The sequence below is a fragment of the Bos indicus genome, chromosome 23, assembly GCF_029378745.1.
Source record: "Bos indicus isolate NIAB-ARS_2022 breed Sahiwal x Tharparkar chromosome 23, NIAB-ARS_B.indTharparkar_mat_pri_1.0, whole genome shotgun sequence".
NCBI classification, from domain to species: domain Eukaryota; kingdom Metazoa; phylum Chordata; class Mammalia; order Artiodactyla; family Bovidae; genus Bos; species Bos indicus.
In genome coordinates this window covers 20,277,182-20,298,765 of record NC_091782.1, presented here as the reverse complement: position 1 = coordinate 20,298,765, position 21,584 = coordinate 20,277,182, and the positions used below count along the sequence as shown (strand labels likewise).

Below are 21,584 nucleotides of genomic sequence, written 5' to 3'. Positions count from 1 at the left end.
TAGTCGTCCACATCACTGTGCTCCTCACATCTCAGGGAGGCGGCCGGTGTCCCCGGTCCCTTCTAAATAACCTATTTGAGGAAGAATAATTGCTTGTGGGAGGAAGGTGTGCTTTTTTTTTTGCAGAATTTGCAGGAGAAAGAACATCTGAGGCAAATAAATGTTGTGTCAAGGGGCATCTGTGTGTGCACTGAGCCTCATCTTTCCCTGAGAGGTTGCTCTGGTACCTCTTCCCATCCCTTCCCCCTTCTCCCTCTCTCTCCCTCTCTTCAGGCGTGCATGTACCCATCATACACACACACCCAACACACACACACACACACACACACACACACACACACACCCCGCTTAGTGTATTACCCTTTACATCTGCAGTGGATCCTAGGCTAAATTTTGATGAATTATTATTTTTTTAAATTTCATTTTCAAAGCCTCGCAATTGAATGGCTACTGCTATGAAGCCCTGGGGGAGCTACAGAAAAAGGCTGGTAAGGAGCAAGGAAATGCCCTTGTCTTTGCTCAGAGCTCATAATTTAAATAAGGACCTATCCACGTATTGGTTACTACCTGGCCTTCCTTCAGCATCTTCTCCAGGCCCGAGGAGAGAGCCCAGGAAGGAAGAGCAGAGGTGGTGGAGAAGGGATGGAAGTGGCCAGGTCACCCAGGGCAAGGGAGAAGCCAGCTGCCCTGCCACCCCACATTCTCTGCACCAACACCCGGAGAGCTCAGGTGGTGCAGACCTTCCCATGAAGGATCCTTCCCAGGCCCTTTCAACTGACTTGAGGAGCTAATGCATGAGTCTGCCTGGGGTCACAGGGCAGCTGGCCTGCGCTCACTGAGACAGAGGTGGTCAGTTGACTTCCCCCAGAAAAACTCAGAGACTACAAAATAGCAATCTTATCACAAACCACCCCACAACCCCCAAAAAAAAACAAAACCCTTGTTTCCTAGGGCACGTCTCTAAACTAGCTTTAAATGATTGCGACAGACACTGAAACTGGATTGTGCCCCCATTAACCTGATCATCTAGGTAGGGTTGTTTGCTTACATCAGACCAGCCGGTACCTCCATTTCTACCCTGGCTCTTGGCTGGGTCACTGCAATTAACCACCCGCTTCCAAAGGGGCTGAAAAATCAGCTCGTGAAGATCTGCGGGCCCCGCCCTCCCAGCGAATGAGGAGCGCTTCCTCTACCTCCTTCCTGGCCTTTCCAGACTGTTCTCAAATCCCATAAATATAAACATGTGGCTCTTCAACCGCATCTGCAGATAATAACTTCAGGGGGCTTCCTGTTTACATGGCAATACCCATTTCCCAGCCAAATAAACTCTGCGACAGAGAGCTGAGGTGTTTATGGGGCCGGTCTCGGCTGGGATTGAGTTAACAGGAAACACCCACTCTCTAAGAAATGTCTGATGATTCAATATTTGGGGGGCAGGGGGCACGAAGGGTCAAAAACACTGGAGAAATTGCTTTCTTCTTCCGCCGGTTGTTTCCAGTGAGAAACAGAGAGCCCTGATGAACGCAGCCAAGCCGGCCAGTCCCAGCAAAGCCCCACAGCTGTGCTGATCAAGGGCTACGTGGCCCATGAAGCGGGGAAGAGGGAGGCAGTGCAGAAGGGAGAGCCAGCAGCCGCCTCCCGACACATGCAGACCTCAGGGTGCCATCAGGTGAGGTGGTGAGAGAGGGTGATGGGCCTGCCTCCCTGGGAAGTCCCTAGGTGTCCTGCCTGATTCTCCTGTTTGAATAAGCAATGTCTTCTTACACTGGTTCTGTACAGAAAGCCTAAGAAGTTGGAGGCTTTGGCCCAATGGTTCTCAATCGGGGCAATTTTGAGCCCCACCCTGGCCCTGCCCCGCCCAGGGGACATCTGACAACGTCTGGAGACATTTTTCACCATCAGGAGTGGGTAGCTGCTCGTGGTGTATGGCCGGTAGAAGCCAGGGATGCTGCTAAACATCCTTCATTGCACAGAACAGCTCCCCGCACACACGCCAAAGAATTATCCAGCCTGAAATGTCAATAGCACCAAAGTCTAGCCCATCACCTTTCCATAAACCAAGAAGCTGAGACCCCCAAGGAGGACAGTGATGCACCCTAAACCCTGCTGCCACTGGACAAGGCTGGAATGGCTAAGAGAGCCACCATGCCCACCTCCCGTGCAATGCCTTTTAAAGTCACACAGATGTTTAACTTACAAGGATAAATAAATATGCATCCTCAAAGAGTCGCAAACAAGTTCCCCTGCCTAAGTTCACCCCAAGTGCTTTTAGGATGTCTCCTAGGCTTAGAAATGAGCGGTTGCTAAGCTCTTTTAGAAAACAGAGCCAAAGAGGTAAGAATGAGCAGATCTGAAAGGCAGCCTCTAATTCGTAGTGTGACGTGGGCCCCTAGCCAGTGGTCGTGCTCATAGGTACGGAGGTTTTCTTGTCCCTCCCTAAAAGTGTGATAAGCCCAGGCATAGACAGCACAGGACAGAAAGAAAGCAACCACGCTAACCCAGGCCCTCGACCTTCTTGCAGAGGAGGGACTTACCAAAAATAAACAGCGGCCCAGAATAAAAGTCTCACAACTAGTAGAATTTTTCTGAAGCTAGAGCTCCCCAGGCCAAGGTCCGTTTTTACTCATCCTCGTCTTTGGTTGACTTTCTTTTTAGGAACCCCAAAGAGATGTGAAGAGGAAAATAGATCGCCCCTCTATGGGTGGTGGCTCTTGTGCTTACAGTCAAGGGTTCACTGCTGGCCCTATATATGTGCCTGGAGATGAGGATCATGGAACCATCGAGGCTGCTGTCTTTCCACCCTGACTGCTCCCCTGGTTGGAATAAGGAGCTTTACCCAAGAGTGGGGTGAGCACTCCTTCCTTCAGACAACAGTCTGATAAGGAATTGAGCGCACTCCTAGATTCTTCACCCACCCATCTCTGTGTCAATTGCTCAGTCGTGTCCGACTCTGTGACTTTATGGACTATAGCTTGCCAGGCTCCTCTATCCATGGGATTCTCCAGGCAAGAATACTGGAGTGGGTAGCCATTCCCTTCTCCAGGGGATCTTCCAGACCCAGGGGTTGAACCTAGGTCCAAAGCAGAATCCAGCGCTTACCAAGATGCTTTTCCTCTCACCAATAATATAGGATCTCTGCTCTCATCCAGCCCTGGCAAGTCCTATGACCAATAAGTGCCCAGGTGTAGACAGGAGCAGGCGTCAGACAAGAGAAGAAGCCGCGGATGAGAAAAAACCCAGTGTACACACATAACAAAACCAAAAAAGCCATTTTATTGAAAATTAAATTCAAACTTCAAATTAATATTACAATCATGAGAAAAATGCCAAATAATTCAATTTACAGTTGCAACATACAATACAAATAGTCCCTTTGAAGTTATGAGTAAACTCATCCACAATCATGACCTGTGGCACAAAGCAGAATTTGTACAATATGTGCACGAAAGCAAGTCTTGGGCAACAGCGATTGAAAAAAAAATAAAAATTGAAAGCTTGTATTTACACAAAATGCTACAAATATTTTTGTTCCACAGAAATCTAAGAATGGTAAAGCATATCCAAAAAAAATGGAATTTTATTCAGAATACCTAAGAAATGACTGTAAGTTATGGTTTTGGCTGATAATATTTCAAAGTACTGCATGAAAAGGCAAACAGTTATTTGTAAACATGAAGTAAACAAACATCTAAAAACTTCTCACATAGAAAATACGTTTCAAAGGCATTATCTTTTTTAAGAACAACAAATTCAAGGTTTGGAAAAAGTCATCTTTTATTTATTTCTTATGGTTCCTTCGAATGTCATAGGTATAATTATTGTTTTTGCTAATGCTTTGTGTTTTCACATATTCCCCTAGACTCTGAGTCAGTCGCTTTCCTGGGAATGGAGGGAACTCTGAGCCAGCACACCCATCTCCTCCCCTCTGATTCCACAATGAATGGGGCCTAATGGTCTGCAGTTCTCTGCTCACTTTTAAAAGGTCCTGGTCAGGGTAGGATGGTCTGAAGAGTGAACCACAGCTAATCTGTTGAATCTTTGAGTTCTAAACTGGATGCCATTTCACAAAAAATCTAAAAATCTTTGGAACCTAATCTGGAACTCTGACACAGGTTAAAACAGGTTTTTTAATGTTGTTTTGGTCTTTAAAAAAGTGGCCGTATTGGTGACATTGTAAACCATGTCATTTTAACCTGAAGAAGGTACAGTGCTGGCTAGTTCATGGTTCCATAGTAGCAGTAAGGCTTTGTTTTAATCTTGAAATCACAAATCATGCACGTGACTCAGTGCAAATTAAGGACTTGTTGTTTTTTTTTAAAGCAAAATTTAATCCCCAGGCTGAAAAAGGGCCAAATTTGATCTAAGAAATGTAAATTGCCCCATTGAAATGGTTAGAGTGAAGAGAGAAGGAAGAACTGCTTGAATTTTTCCCAAGAAAAAAAAACTTTTAAAGTGTTTCTGGGTTGCTGCCTGCAGCCATTACTAACATTTCAACACAAAAGCGTCCCTCAAGTCACTTAGTATGTGTACTGTAAACTTAAAAAAGCCCTTTTAACATTAAAAAAGAATGTATAGATATAGTACCTTTTTTATTAAATAGGGTACAGCTGGCACTGGAGAGAACATTTTTATGTCAATTAATTAAGATTGAAATGTGTAACCAGACACTGGCTTTTTTAAGTGCTGCTGAAACAAACACACATATTTTACACTTAAAAATAAATGGATGGTGGTGTGCTTCAAGCCACCACACACAAACAATAAATAGTATCCATTACTACTTCCATCTTTAGGAATAGAAAAGTGGCTTATTTATCTAGGCATACTTGGTATACAACCTTTAGAAGGCAAAGTGTCTTGGTTTGGTTTGGTGTTCCCCTTGATTTTTATTACGGGGAGTCAGGGTGAATTCCCAGGTGAGAAGCACAGGTCCAATGCCCCTTGAGCTGTCCCGAGACGCTTGGGGGATCTATGAAGTGGGCTGGAGGATGACCAGGGAGCAAGGGGCTTCTGGGGGCTGGAGGCAAATCTCTAACAGGTTCTGCCTAGGGTGCGGGGCTGGAGAGGGGCACAGACTTTGAACGAAAGACCCCTGACCTGTGGGGGAGGCGGGTGGGGATCTGCCTGGTGGTGTCATGACGCGGTCCTGGCTTGGATTAAGGACCAGGAGAGCTCAGAGTACATCCGACAGGAGGGCTTCAGCTCAAGTTCACACGCAGTAGTAGATACCAGATTCCACCTAGCCTTGCCTTCCTGACACCCTCCACGGTGAGAAATACAATGAGTATCAGAGGCTGTGTATGGGTCCCCACAGCCTGTGTGTTCTCAGATCAGCTGCCTGTTGGAACTTGCCTGCTCCTTCAGATGACCCTGCTCTCAGAAGACAATGACTTAATTCTGCTCCTTTAAATGCAAATTCTGTGGAGAGCTGCCAGTGGGGCCCAGGCTAAGGCAGATTTGGGTTCCCCTGACTTACTGTCTGGGTAAGGCGGGTTGGGTAAGGCTCCCTGGCACAGTTCTGTTCTCCTGTACCTTGCGTATCGTGACTGATCCTTCAGTTACGTGTGTGGCTTTAAGCTGACTGCGTCTTCAGCGTGAAGCCTGGCAATTTTAAGTTTTGCTTTAAGTATGAAACCACAGAACGCCATTCTGCAGTTCAAGGATTCACTTGTGCTTGTCTTTTAATATGACGAGAGTCATCACTATTTCAAAGAAATTAGGAAACCACATCACTCCAGCATTTTATGCTGATAAAGGGCAACATAAGTGATAAAGGACTCAGGGTGCTTTTTAAATCTCTAATTATTGCTATTTTTTAAAAAAGGCAAAGCTGTTTTAGAGGCAATCAAAGATCTGAAAAGAATGAAACATATCAATTCCTTCATACATTGCAAAAACAAGCTACATCTAAAATATTTGGAGATGGAAGTATTTTTTAAAAAAATCACATTGTGCCTGGATGAACTGAAATTGCTTAGCAATATTTCAGATATGGCTCTAGCCCACTGAAGAAATTTGTTATTTAATAAAGAGCACTTTTAGAGACCGAAGTCAACATATCAATACACTAAGAAATGTTTCAAGGGTCCAAATGTCATTAAATAATTATAAATATATCTTTAAAGTTATATGACCATTCACGTTAGCAAGTTACCTCAGATTTTACACATATTCATAATTTAAAAAAAAAAAAAGAAGACAAATAACACACAGCCAAACGCAAACACTATCTCTACCATTATGGCTATAATAAGGTATTGCCATTTTCAGTTTTGCATAACAGGAGAAGGAGTGGGTTGGAGGGGGCAGGTGCTTCGGGATCGGATTTCCTTTTGGTTCAATGGGAAAAGGAAAAAAGAAGTATGAAAAAGTAAAATAAAATAATCTATCCTGATCAGTATTTTTTTGAAGTCACTTTCTTAAAGTAGGAAAAACATAATAATAATAAAAACAACTGAACCAAACAGTTCAAATGAGTACTTGCAGAAAGTATGAAAGCAAAAGTTTGGAACAGTTACTCTGAATGGATGGCAGGGGAGTGGAAGCATTCCTTTCTGCCTCTTTTCCCTTCACAGGCACCTGGACCGGCTTTGTAAGCGGGTCTGCCCAGGGCACTGGTTCACGTGTTGCGGCGCCGTGAACCGTGAGGACGTGTGGTTTCAAAACACGGGGAGGAAGCGGCTTTGCTCTTCCTCCCGGACTTGGAGTCCACCTCTCTGAACTGGCATCTGAACAGATGATTGAGGATAAGAGACCAAACGACAACAGCAAACAAAAAATACCTTTTTTTTTTTTCCCTTTGTTTGTTTGCAAAGGTACATGTTTAAATAGAAAATTATCTGAAACCTGGTTAGGACTGTCTCTCTCTTGGGCCTTTTGCTTTACAAGATTTACCCTCTTAGGGTTGCAAGATCGTGACAGAGTGGCTGAATGCAAAAAAAAAAAAAAAAAGAAGAAGAAGAAAAGAAAATTTTCTAAAAAAACAGGCACTTTGTAGATAGCGAGTTGATATACATATATATGCACTCTCTATATATGTATATGTCGATACACTGGGGATGTGGCTCCCCACCGAGACCGCTGGGGCCACTGCTGAGGAAGTTTCAATAGGGTCTCCAAACAGATTCATCCATTCTGCCACTAGAATTCAAAACGGTGGGGGAACTGCTGTGGCTTCCGTCGGCGTCAACGCCATCGTTCTGGGTGGGCAGGTTTGGGTTTAATAGCGTGCTGCCATTCGAGGTGGTGGTGCACGGCGGTAGCATTCTGGAAGGAGACCGATCTCCCCCGGGCACCATGGGGAACTGATAGGATCCTGACGAGGTGCCATAGTAGAGATATGGCGTGCTGCTGGTCTGGAAGGGTCCGCTCTGGCTTTGGGAGGAGCCGGGGTAGGGTGGTGGCAGGTAGGTGTGGTAGTGGGTGGTGGCGGACATACCGAGGGACATGCCTGAGGTGACTGGCGGGGTGTAAGTAAAGGTGGCTGGATAGTGCATTCGTGGGTTGGAGAAGCGGCTCTCAGTGAGGGATGAAATGCTTGGGAACTGCCTGGGGTCTGAAAAAGGGCCCAGTTCTGAAGCACCTAAAAATTACAACAGAAGATGGGGGGGAAACATCTGTAAATATCAGTTAAAATCATGAAAGAATTTTTTTTTACAAGGAAAAAAAAAAAAAAGAAAACTTTAGCTTTTCCCCAATGGAACAGCAAGCCACAAACAGACTTTCAAATGCACCAGTCACTACACAGTCTTTTGGGTTTTTTTTTTTTTCATTTTACAGTCTTTTAGCCTCAAGTTCTTCACACACACCCCACCCCCCACCTCCCCAGAGAATCCCAAAGGGCTTTAAAAAACCCATATATGTGCTAGGTTATACATGTAAACCCCATACTCCATGAGACAGATTTCACTCACCAGACTTTAAGACTGAATCCTCATTGATTTTTTTTCTCTTCCCTTTCTGTTTCTTGTGGCACCTCAGATATTTGGAAGTGACCTTCATACTAAGTCTGACACATTTCTTTTTCTCACCCAATAATAAAGAAATTTCAAAATGATCCATTTTGGTATTGATACTCTTAGCAGGGCCCTTTCATCAGTGAAGGAATATAAAAAAAGATACCCTAACACACGCCTATCACTTGAACTTGTAAAATAAGGTAAAATCCTCATCTTGGTAACCAATTTATGTATTTTTTCCTCATCTTAGTAACTGATTTGAAAAAGATAACCAAACTAGATTTCAATGTTTTCTGGAACTAGCTTATGTATCTGGGGTCATATAGGAGAGTCTGACCCTTAGAAATTCTGCTGAGGGTCATAAGCTAGCAGGATTGAAAGTGGGTGGCACCTAGCAATCACTGCGCTTCAAGCCTTGACGGGAGAAGCAAGACCTGATTAAGGCCACATGCCAACAGCAGCTCTGGGGAAAAGCTCCCTAGAAAAGGAGAAAGAACAGGAGGGCGTCTCACCATCCACCCACCGGGCCCATACACCACATCCTACAGAGTTAGCTGCTGGCCACTTTGAACTGGGAACCTGAAGCAAAGACAGTTTTCCCCTAAAACATGAGGTCCTTTAACTTCTAAAACTAACAAGATGCCTTCTTAATAGGTATTTCTGGCACTCAACTTATGAAACCACAGTTAGAAACCACTTCATGTGGAAATTAGTTTTCGGAAATGCCAAAAACTTATAGTTGTGATCTTTAAAGACTGGGTTATGAATTTCTAACACTGACAGAATTGTGACAAGCTCTTCGATTACACCAGTGTTCTTAAAGATTTTGTTCACATCTGAACTCTTCCAATCCTTTGGCTCTCATATATTTGCTTTTCCTACCACTTTTATCTATAAGGGAAAACACTCAGTATTCTTTTTAAATTTTTGGCCACACCATGCGTGGCATGTGGGATCTTAGTTCCCCCATCAGGGATCGAACCTCTGTTCCCTGCACTAGAAGGCTAAGTGGGCCACGTTAACGACTGGACCGCCAGTGAAGTCTCCCTCGGTAATTCCTGAAGGCCTTAGTGAGCAGGTACTTCCTCAGCTTCCTTTTTATTTAGCCCCCGTTCTGGGATCCTAAAGGAAGCATCTCAATCTTCTTCTTTCAAGGTGCTGATCGAGAGTTGTTCATTTCTCTTAAAATGCACACTGCCTTGTGTTCTTTGTAAAATGCTCAGGTTAAGTGCCTTAGTGGGCACTAATAACTAGAAGTGTCTACTTCAAAGCAATATGTCGTTAATAAAAGTGTTTCTCACTCATCGGGCAGTCTCAGTCAGACAACCCCACCCAGCCCAACCCAGCAATTGTGAAAAGTCTCACCTGCCTGGCTCTTCTTACTGAGAGTGGAAGGCCAGAGGCAGAAGTCAGAGGTGGCAGTGTCATCATCTGTAAAATGAGGGGATGAGCTCTAAGTTCCCTTCTGGTTCTACCATTCTATCACCGTGAATCCCAAGACAGCAGGAGAAGCTACTGCCTTGGGGGAGGGGGAGGGGAGGCTGGGAAGTTCCCACCCCTCACAGTAAACCTTCCCGGAATCCACAGGCCCCATAAGCAGAGGGGGAAAAGCTGGTGAGCAGCTAGCTTCTAATACCGGAAGCAAACACTTTCAAGATGACAAACCAAAACTCGCACAGTCTGGGCAGTTGCTCTCTGCTTTTGATAAATTCTTCCATCCTCTGCTGGCCTCTCCCTAACCCCTCCCAAGTACAAAATGCTGACAAGTTCAAGTGTGAAAAGGTGCAAGGAGGGACGCGGACAGAACTGCCCACGGTGGTGCAGATGAGATCTGCCATCTCCCTGCCCCGGGCTTCTGTAGCGCCTGACACGATACAGGCCCGGCATGGAGACCACAGATGTTCTCGGCCAGCCCATTTTCATCATGGGGCATCTAGGTGAACTTGAGTCGGCAGAGTTAATAGGTGTAGGCAGGCCACTTCTGTATGCATTAAGTTCAACACTCAGCTCGTGTGAGAGAAACCAGAATAACGTGAGCAATTTCAAAAGGAAAGAAGTCACACTTAAAACAGCAGCATTTGCTCCACAGAAGCACAGAGCTCACACAAATAGGCTCATCGATGTAAAAAATGCTTCTCGTGAGTATTTATACTTAAAATATCCTGTCCTTATAATTAAAATTCCATGTGGTTTCCCTTATTTTAATGCAGAAGCCCTATGAAGCCCTATTAAAACCCTTTATGTGGGACCCTGCCAGTAAACTCCAATGTGGCTTTGAATTTATCTCTCCGCCCCCTACCCCCAACTTCTTGATTTTACCTGATATGTTTGGCTGATGTTTTTATTATCCATCACATGCCGGGATCACTGTACCTTTTGGGTTTAGAGATGCCGGCTAACGCAAATTGACATTCATTTTTCAATTAATGAGCTCTGGTTGTGGTTTATAGAACACCATGCGACAAGTTTCCGCTAGGTTTATAGAATTTTCACCAGTGGCTTCCAGTCACTTAAGACTGTCAGGTCTTGAGGATTTAACTCCTTCTGAGCAGAGAGAGCTGACGTGGACTTTAAAGGGATTATATGGCCATTTTTATAACTTAAAAAAAGATGATTCTCTAGAACTTGCTTAGTGTGTTCCTACAGAACACACTGTAGGAAGAAATTTTAACAACTTGTCACAGTTTCACGTGAGATCTCTTATATAATAATCAGTGGTGGGGAGATTGAAAGAATCCTCAACTTAAAAAGAACTTAAACTCCTTCCTAATTTTCAATTATTTTCTATAATAATTATTACAGAAACAAATGCTATAACTACATTTCTTTCTATACTTCTAATCTTTTTTCTGTACAAGAACTCAGTTTTTCTTTTAGAACATCTTCTCAGGTTGTTCTGATCTTTGTGTCCTAAACTATTCATACCCACATCACCAACCACAATACATACAACTACAAACCATCTACAGACCTAGATATTGTATCAACTAAAGAAAATGTCATATCTACTTATTGCAAGGATAAGGACAAATGCCTGGAGAGTTCTAGAAGCACTCTTACCCCAATCTAATTTTAGAAACATAAAGCCAAAGCTCAGTAACTGCCCCAGTGATCTGCCTTGTAGCCTGAGAGCTCCCCAGAGCCGGTTTAAAACACCAGATCCCAACCTACAGATTAAATAAAGCCAATACTGCCAGGAGTTACTTGAAGCCCAAGATAAACACGGTACATCTTCCCAAAAGGCTGGCTTTACTCAGTCTGGAGACAAGCGGATGCTGTACAGTAAACATGAATATGATATGGACTAGCACGCAACATTTGGGTGAGTTTTCAGGCAAACGAAAAAATTATTTCAACAAAAATTTCCATTTGTAAAGCTTTAGATGAATTTTTAGACAAATGAAAACTTAGATGAATTTTTAGACAAATGAAAACTGATTTCAACAAAATTTTGCACTTGGGAGGCTTTAGACTATGCCCCCAGGTTCCCTAAGGTACCCATTTATCCTCCTGTGCTGGTTTGGGGTATTCTGGTGACAAAAATCCAAACCCCTCTTTTACTGTCTAGATAATCCTAATCTAACCCACTGACAAATAGGGAAGCTAAACAGAGAAGGGGAACCATTTACTCTACAAAATCACCCAGCACAAGAGAGGCAGAACCACAGTTAGACAAGACCTCTCAGACTTCTAACCTCTTTTTAATCTTAGTCACCCTTAAGAATTAGGTTGACACAATTGCAGATATATTATATGTAATCTGCCTTAAAAGTTCTATATGCTGAAATAAATTTGCTTAAAAATATTTAAGCAGGTTCTTCTGGTGCCCACGTGTTGCCCCCAAAGAGAGTTACTGTTCTTGGAAAACTATTTAAAAACTCTTTCAGCACTTGCTGACCTAATTTGCTAAGCAGTGAGCAATTAATTTAGTTATTCATGGCGTAACCTGAGTGAGACCAAGGTCAAGGGCTTGATTCCCTTAGGACCTGCTGATTCCCTACAGATGCATTTCATTCCAGAATGACCCTCTGCACCCCCTGCCAAAGTCAGAGACCTGCAGATTTCTGTCCTTATCAGAAAGAGAGCTGCAGGAAACTTGCTCATTGAAATAGCAGCAGCAGCGGCGGCGGCAGCAGAAGTTTTTCACAATCTAATATACCTGGGGAAGAATATATTGATAAAATGCCCATAAAGCTCCAATAAAAATAAAATCGAAGTTAAAAGTAAAAAGTCCTTGGGAATTCCCTGGTGGTGCAGTGGTTAAGAATCCACTGGTCAGGGAACTAAGATCCCTCATGCTGTGGGGCAACTAATCTCTCATGCTAGACCAGAGAAAGCCCACGCACCCCAACGAAGACCCAGCACAGCCAAAAGGAAAGAAAAGGAAGCACTGATTATTCTTCAGTGAATGCAGAGTCTAATCATTGTGAAAACCATTTTTTAAAAAGTAAAAATTTCTTGCCCCCCCACCTCAAAGTCTATGGAGAAAAAGGAAATAGCCTGCTTTTACCCAACCAGGTCTCTTGGGTCTTCTGAGCAAGTGGAAAGTGCGGTGGGGAAGGAGTGAAACCAAGATAAGGGAGAATAAAAGAGAAACTCTGATCTCTGGTTCCTGTGGCCTGCAAACCTCCACTCAGCGCCTTCCACATGCTGCTGTTTAATGCTGGTTATCTTGACTTGTGCTGGACTCCTAACTAGAGGAAGCTACAGCAGCAGTGATCTAATACTCATTCATCTTCCCCTTTTGGGTTTAATAACAACCATGCTTGATGTTTCTTTCCCTAGTACCTTCACATACATTTTCTCATTCAATAGACACTCAAACCATTATGGCTTGATTGGTTGAAGATGGGCCAAGATAGTGCTAAAAAGACTGGAGATAAGAGCTTGAAAAGAATATTGGACTGGGGTACTTGCCATTCAGGGCTGTCAGCTAGGAAACATCACACCCAGGGACCATCTCCACTAGGGAGTGGAATTTACACATCCCAACTGTGGAGGGCAGGTCGGGACACAGAAAAGGACCAGGGACCTTGAGTCCAGGTGGAACACAGGTTGGCAAATGCAGACTTCTCTGTCCTTTTTTAATGCAAGGGCAAAAATATACAGTATGAAAAGCCATCAGACTTCTCAGCAATAAGGTATTAACTTCAAAGCTTCAAGAAAACATTTTAAATGGTAGGAGTTATCACTTCACCAAATCTCAAATAAGATCCAGGTACTTTTTATTAAGGGCTTCCCTGATGGCTTAGTGGTAAAGAATCCACCTGCCAATGAAGGAGACACGTGGGTTTAATCCCTGGGTTGGGAAGATTCCCTGGAGAAGGAAATGGCAACCCACTCCAGTATTCTTACCTGGGAAATCCCAGGGACTGAGGAGCCTGGTAGGCTACAGTTCATGGGGTCACAAAGAGTTGGACATGATTTAGCAACTAAACAATAACACTTTTCATTAACCCCCTTGCAGCATCCTCTCTATTGGAATAAGAAGCAGCGCCTCTCTCCTCTAAACAGCTTCTTCCCCTTCTACATTTTGGCTGCCGCCTTCCCAACTGCTCTATTATATAATTTCCTATTTCACTCCTGTTCTAATAGCATTTATTTTCCATATCACTCTTTTGGGCCCTCAGCCACTGCTTTACTGAATTATTAGCTGTTTCTTAGCCTGTGCTCTCCAACTACAAAGTAAACTTTGGATGGTAAGGATTATGATTTATTTTCCTCTCATATCCCTCAGAACAGTCTATAAGGTAAGAGCTTAAATTTTTTTAATGTAAGCATATGAATGGATGAATAAATCAATGAACAAGGCAAATGGGCTAGGGATTCAAGAACTCTGCACAACAGCTGGTATATTTTTTGATGCATTAAGAAAATAGATATTATAATAAGCATTCAGTAATGGTGGCATCAGACCTAAATGTAACTCAAATACAATTCCTAACTTATGAAATCTCATAAAACTCTCTTTAAAGGGTGTTCAAAGCTCTCACCAAACATCACTACATCACTTGACTTCACGTTTCAGACAGAGGCTGACCAATGGTAGTTGCCACTAGTGAACAGATGCCACCGTGCTGTGTCCAGTATCCTGAGAGCCCATATCTATGTTAAGTCTGCACTGGGGAGTCAGGCGGAGAAGACAGAAAGGAGAAAGAGGGCCAGGCTACAAATGCACAGTGGATGGGCACATTCCTGTCCCCAGGACCCCAGGGTAACTGCTGCCACTAAGGTTGTGTCATTTATTTGGAGTAGGTAGTAGTAAAGCTCACATCCTGTTTGAATTTCTGGACAGTAGATAGAGCCAGTATGTCAGCGTCACCCAGAACTGAGGATGGCCTTTATAGATGAAGAAGTGGCAGCCTGGAGACAGGTGGATCTTCATGACCCTGAGATGCAAATGCAGTTCTGTCCCAGGCCCGCATGAACATCTCCCCCTTGGCTGCCCTGACAGTGCATGCCAGCAGGAAAACGCAGAGCCTCAGCCTTGAGTTTCCTTAGATCTGAGTTCTCTGAAAACACACACAGAGCGGGAAAATCTTCCACCTTTTCAGGCCATGCTGATGCAAGGCCTTGAAAAACCAGAGGGTATCACCCTGACCCAGCACAGGTCATGGCTACCCTTTACCAGGTGTGACCCAACAGCTCTGCAAAAAAAGATAATGGGAAAACTACTGGCATCGTCAGAGCTTCCTGTTCTACCCTTCCAAGGTCACCTCTCTTGCTGCTCAGGATGAACCTTCCTGTTTGTGGTAGGCCATTCACTCAGGACCCTCACCTCACTGCGGCTCTGTGCATGCTCAAACTTACAGCTACCTCCCTGCTGTCTGCCAGACCCGGATACGGTAAGCAGGGCCTTCAAAACTCACCACCACACAAGGACTTTCAGGTATACAAATCCTTATCATCTTTTCTTTACCCTATACATCCAGGATATGTACATATGTAAATTTTACCAGTCTGTGGTAAAAGTTTTGTCACTGGCTTTAGAGAAGTATTTTCATTTTCCAACTAAGGTATTTTAAAGAAGTACTTAGAATATTTAGTGTTAGAGTATTAGAAGTACTTAGTATTTAGAGAAGTATTTTCATTTTCCAACTAATGGGAGAGCAAATGAAGAAGAATCATGTATCCTCCTTTGAGATCCTCCCTATTTCCACAGTATGGTGCTGGGAAAAGTTGGGTACTTCCAAAAAATCTGCTAAATGAATGAACTACTAGCATAGTCCCAAGCAGATAACATGACAGAAGCAGAAAGGCTGTATAAACATTATCTAAAAATCAATTTTCCTCTCTACCCAGAAGATTACTTTGCATTTTCCACACTGAGGCTTTAAGAGATTTTACATCAACTTTCTTTCTTTCCCTGAATTTATTCCTTCACACTAAAATGATCAAGTATTGATCACTCAATTAATTTTACTTTTAATTTCATTAAATCAGTCAGAAAACTATACCCCACGTGGAAGAAATGTGATGGGTCAGGCTGATGGGAAAGAAAGCAGAAAAATGAGAATCTGAAATCGATTTTTTGAAGATAATAAAAGGTCAGACCAGCAAGCTCCATAGTTGTGCAAAAGAGAGGAAAGTGCCTCGACTATCCAGTATAAATATTTATTTTCCGTGTTGTAATGAATTGTACTTTTCCACTGCACGCTCACAAATTCTGAGACCAGCTGATCCCAAGGCTAAGAAAGTATGCTACGTTGAAGGAAAGAGAGAACAGGGGGGAGAAAAAAAAAGTACAACCTGACAATTTTCAAAAACTTCAACCATCCCTTTAACCCACCCAAATTTTGAGGATATTGTTGGAATAATACATTTCCTCTTGGTGAGGGGGAGGAGGGAGGTGGTTAGATGTGCAGTGTGTGTGTGATCCTGCGTGCACAGGGCGGGAGGCTAAGAGGAGGAAGAAACCAAAGGATGGGGTGGTGGGGGGAGAGAAACGGAGTTAAAAAAAAAAGAACACGAGAGGGCTCTTCTCGCTAGGCCTTGATGAAGAACTTTTTAAAGGCTAGGAAGGGTGGATAGTCTTTGAAACCAGATCCGCAGCAGGAAGGAGGCCAGCACCCAGGACACCGTGTCTTTCAGAAGGGGCCACCCACGGTGCCGCGGCGGTCATATGATTGCTCTGTCACATCCTGAAGCCATTTCCAGCCCATGCACACGTCTGTGCTCCCATTTAGAGAGGATGGGATATATTGGGAACACACATATGGAAACACTTTCAGAGAATCAGTTTCCATGAAATTCATAATGAGCCAAGTGGCTTCAGATGTGGTTGCGTTCCTCCGATTAGCCAGAAAAAAAAGAAGAGGAAAAAAGGAGGAAAAAAGGGACAAATCCACCCTTTCAGACCTTATTTCAGTTTCAGAGAAATTAAAAACCGCTAATGACTTATGGCTACCAAAACATAGAGCCACAATTAAGAGAGGAGGGACTAGGAAAAAGAGGGACGGAGGTTGGAAAGCAATAGCCTTTCCCTCCTAAAAATAACAGCTTCGGTATCAGTAATCTTATCTTCGATCAGGGGGCGGCTTTCCTGTGACGGTATCTGCCTAGGGTGATATAATTAATTTTCTGACATCCTGGCAACGTGGAGTGCGCATGCGCACGTGTGGGGTGGGGGACATGTGGACAGAGGCAGAGGCTAGGAAGACCCGCTCTTATTTGATAACATATGTGGCCAATTAAGATTATTTTAAAAATTGCAACTAAATGATAAATTGTTCCTAAGTTAATCTTTCCAAAAAGCCTGAATTTAGAAGGGACAGGATGGTATTTTCCCGTGGCCTGTGCTAGTGGTAACTCAGGACTATATTAAATGCAAAAAGTTTATGAACTGGCTGAGATGTTATATATTAGACACCCAAGCCTAGCTGATAGGAGGGCATGAAATAAAGAAGGGAATACATGGGGGAGTTTTTTTCTTTCTTTTTTTAAAGGACATATTACTGATATTAGTAAATTAAGATGTTATTTTTATATTAAAACCAAAGCAGGCATATCATGGAGGAAAATTCACATGACATGAAAATGCTCTCCAGGCAGGACCCGGGTGGTTTGGGGTTATGTCAGCAGATGGGGGAACACAGTGTGCAGGAGGAGCTCCAGAGTTCCCTCTGCCCCTTGAGGTGCTTCAATGGGAGAATCTTTCAAGCACGGTATGTTGTTTAGGAATGCCGTGAGGATGGGCTGGGGACCAGCATGGACTGGTGCTTAATAGCCCAGTCTTTGCTCCAACCATAGGGATCTTCCAGGTGTTTCTGTAGTCCCAGCATCTTGTGGTGTCACAGATTTTACTAATGGGGAAGAGATTTGAGGATCCCACCTGCAGAGCATCCATGAAAGACGTCTATTCACATTAGAGCATTAAATCCTCAACCCAGCCCTGGAAGGGAGATGGTGTCACTGACCCCACGTTATGAATGACAGACTGAAGCTCAATGATTTCTTCAAGGTTACAGACCAGTAAATGGTGGCCCAGAACCTGGCCCCAGACCTGGGGGGCTCCGCTGCCACAGTCCCTTCCACTGTTCAGAAATTCAGTGTCATTTTTTAAAAATTTTTTTATTTTGTGTTGGACCAGAGTCAATTAACAATGCTGGGATAGTTTCCACTGGACAGCAAAGGGACTTGGCCATACATATACATGTATCCATTCTCCCCCAAATTCCCCTCACATCTAGGCTGACACATAACATTGAGCAGACTTCCCTGTGCTACACAGTAGGACCTTGTTGGTTATTCGTTTTAAATATAGCAGTATGCAGAGATTCAGTGTCATTTTTATGAGAGTTCTAACATATTGGCGGCCATGCCTACCTGTAGGGCAATGATGAAAAGAGTTCTGATCAACTACCAGTCCTGGGGGTGGAGGCAGAGATGGGATATGGAACTGGGAGACTGGTTCCTCATCCCTATCTTGAGGGCTTCACTCAGACTCTGAATTCCCACATGGTCTTTACCGCTGATGTTCTGAGTGATTGTAAGCAGGTCACACTTTCTATTCCTCAGGTTCTCTCCCTGGATAAGACTCTTGTAAGTGAGAACTGGCAAAAGTACACAGCAAATGGTAAACATCTCCATCTCATGAGGGTATCCCTTCATACGGTATTATTTGAATTAGAAGAGCTAGAGAAGAAGGAATACGTAAAAACTAGGGTCCAAGCTAGGAAAAACGTGAGTTGAGAATCAGAATCCTGGAAGCTCCCGATTAAACTCCACACACCCAGCGCCAGACCCAACCAAACTCTTCTGTAAAAATAAACATGCCTCTTGCAGTGGGAAAAGGAGGCTAGGAGAGCAAATAATCACCATAGCGACCACATTCCACCATCCCCTAAATGCACAGACTGTGTTTTCAGATCCGGCTCGATTCTCCCCTTCTGAAAGTCAGAATAGATCTGCCCGTCTAAATCCGGCCTCAGCGCAGCCTGACTCTCCCTGTGACTGACTCGAGTGCTGATCCAGGAAGTCTCCAGGCAGCAGCCACCTCGGAGGGAGCATCCTTTAAAATGTTGACAAGCTTGGGGCACAGTTTTTCTTCAAATAAAATTCCGTTCAAAAGGCTAAGCGCCCTGGTGCGGTCCAACAGCCCCGAAGCCATCTTGAACCCTAATACCTGTGACTCAAACCACCCGATGCCCCAAGACCTGGAACGCGAACCAGAAGACCAAAATGCCCTGGTTCAGTTTCTAAGTCAGCTCCACCGGCTCTCCCAGGCCTCACACGACCCACGTTAACCTGAGATCAAAACCACAGGCTTCGGACACCCCTCTTGGGTCACCTCACTTGTCACCTCTGGTGATGGCAAGGGCTGGCCACTGCCCAGGCTGGCTAGAGGTCCTGCCGGGACCCAGCCTTAGCCGTGCCCCTGCTCCCGCTCCACTCACATGCATCCGCTGGCCTGCCCCTCTGCCCAGGCCCTGGGATGGGTCTGTGTCCACGGAGACCCTGTAAGAGGCTTCCTGGTTGTGACCAGAAGGTTGCCCTAGGATCAGGAGCCACTCGTGTGTGCGTGCTGTATCTGCTGCCCAGATGGCTCATCTGGGCTCCTGAAGCCTTGCCTCCTCCGACTTTCTGGCTCCTCAGGCTTTCCTTGTTGGTGACTGCCTACGAGTTCTGTGACTTCATGTCACGCTTTTTCCTCCGGTTTGTGTACATGTCTAGATCTCTCCATTAGGCACACAGCAAACACTTGCCGGAGTAACAGTCCTGTCCCAACTTGCCTTTCCAGGCTCGTCTCACTGTCCTTCGGGAACTCTACTATCCAGTCAAACTGGACCCCTGTCTGGGTTCTGTCCTGTCCACCCTCTTCTATCTTCCCTCAATCACAGATGAGGTGATCAGCCTTCAGTGTACCCACGCTCACTCTATCTCAATTCCTTGAGATTCTAAGCAGCCTGCAAAATCTACCTCACAATCCCCCCGGCGTCCAAGAGTCATCTGCTCGTGTCCTTGCTTTAGCCCAGAGTGACCCCTCCCTCCTCGGCACACCGCCCACCTCACCCCCCCGCCCTGTTCTTCATCTGTCTCTTCCAGGCAGGCATGCACGTGCAGAGGGCCTACAGTCACCTCACCACTCTGCTGCTGCTGCTGCTGCTGCTAAGTCACTTCAGTTGTGTCCGACTCTGTGGGACCCCATAGATGGCAGCCCACCAGGCTCTCCCGTCCCTGGGATTCTCCAGGCAAGAACACTGGAGTGGGTTGCCATTTCCTTCTCCAATGCATGAAAGTGAAAAGTGAAAGTGAAGTCGCTCAGTCGTGTCCGACTCTTCGCAACCCCATGGACTGCAGCCTTCCAGGCTCTTCCGTCCATGGGATTTTCCAGGCAAGAGTACTGGAGTGGGGTGCCATTGCCTTCTCCGCCTCACCACTCTACCAGCCTGTAAATTCCTTGAGAATGACAACTCCGTCCTGCCTATCTGCAAGTATCTGTAAAGGCACTGTAGCTCCTCTCAGAGTGACATTTGGAAAGTTTTTAAATGCGTTGTGTGTAAGGAAAAAGAGATGGTGATGCCGGGTTTGTCCCAAGTCCTCATCTCTAACTGTAGTTTGCCTGTGCCTTCTGATTTCTGCCTGTCCGTCTTCAGCCACCTGAAGTAGGAAAACCTGACCTACTACACCTATGGTTTACCTGCACCTAAAGGGTTCAGGTCAGTTCTAGATTCACAACTCTGCTTTGCCCACCACTTTTGGGGTGCATCTCTCGTTCTAACCTGTCCCCTGGATTTGCTCCCTTATCCTAAGAGCTATTCTTTTTCAGCCCCAAGCCAACTCTCCTGTCTCAAAAGTAATAACTGTATTTAAAAAGCACACCTCAAATGTATACAATGCTTTTCAGGTTGTCACTGTTTTTACATACATCTGGTTTAAGCCCAACTGACAGGTACCAATGGATAAGGAAACTTAGCCAAGGGAAAAAATCAGTGACTCGTGGATGCAACCAATTAGTGGCAGAGCCAGAGTGAAATTGTCAGGTTTCCTAATTTGTGTCCCTTTTCTCCAGTAGACTTGTCTCATTAGCATCTACCACTTTTTATCCTAAGAGAAGTCCTGACAGGCGGAAAGATGGTGTTTCTTTAACAACAGGGATCGTTTGGGTTGAAATTTTTTTAAAAAGTGATGACCAACATGCCTTCCCACATTGGAGGAACCAATATCAGGAACCAAAGTACTACCTTTTATTTAACTGAAAATCTGACTCACTTTGAAAAGAACTTTGTTGCTAGGATTTAGCCTAAAACCATGTACAAGAGTCTTCCTGCTGTCTTGATACAATGCTCCTTATGTAACTTCCTACTCCACACATAGTGTTGCCGTAACTGGTTCCCCCACCAGTCTGAGCTTTCCCACTCAAGCCCTGCACACGGAATTAACTCAAAACTTCTGCAAGAGAAATGTCCCTTTCAGAGTTTGATTTGGCATCCATTTCAAAGAGCCGTTTGTATATTTTAGAATATGGAGAATTTTCCTTTGATTGAAAACTCTCTTTTCACAATAGACAAGAGATGATTTCTCTTCTGAGTGATTTAAACAAAAACAAACACATCTTAGTTACATAGAACCTTGTTCTCAAAGTGGGTTTTTTGACACAAATCAAAACTTACAGATTGTCAAGCATTTGGCAAAAGCCTTCAAACAGCCAAAGCCAAATAGTGAAATTTTCCTTGTTGTAGGAGATAAACAAATACTAGAGCAGATCGGAAAAAAAAAAGAAAAAGAAAAAAAAAAAGGACTTCCTTTCACTTTCTACTCTGCTCGATAACATTACCCTCTCAACACACACACCCACCCCTGCAGAGGGGTTTCATCCTCAATGTTTACTCCTGGTGCTATAGTAATAAACTCGCCACAAATGGATAATGTCAACATCTGTTTGTGGCTGCTCCCAGACTCCTTGTATTTCTTTAGGACATGAAGCCCGCTGTCTCCCAAGTGTAAACAGACACACCTAATTATGTATTAAGGTGTCTGAGAGGAGCTACTTGTTTTGATGACCAAAAAAAAAAAAAAAAGAGAGAGAGAGAGAGAGGGCCTGGTCAGCTCAGTATCCTTGAGAGAAACACACAAAAACACAACAAATAGTCCAACGGTAGCTCCTCCAACAGCGGAATTTCTCTG

General features: G+C 44.3%; 1 protein-coding gene across 5 annotated transcripts in view; it reads right to left on the bottom strand.

The window, feature by feature from the left end:
• RUNX2 (RUNX family transcription factor 2) overlaps positions 1–21,584 on the bottom strand; it is a 257,195-nt gene that overhangs the window by 115,854 nt on the left and 119,757 nt on the right. For 2 of the 5 annotated variants that reach the window (XM_019985968.2, XM_070777446.1), the window contains 2 exons: positions 9,324–9,389; positions 3,253–7,582 (listed from right to left, as the gene is read on the bottom strand). The exons of 2 other annotated variants lie outside the window; for them this stretch is intronic. In XM_019985968.2, coding sequence (XP_019841527.2) covers positions 7,104–7,582; positions 9,324–9,389 — 545 coding nt within the window. In that variant the 3' untranslated portion in view covers positions 3,253–7,103. Of the gene's footprint in view, positions 1–3,252; positions 7,583–9,323; positions 9,390–21,584 lie in introns of those variants that run through there. One more of the 5 variants, XM_070777444.1, reaches the window with a different exon arrangement.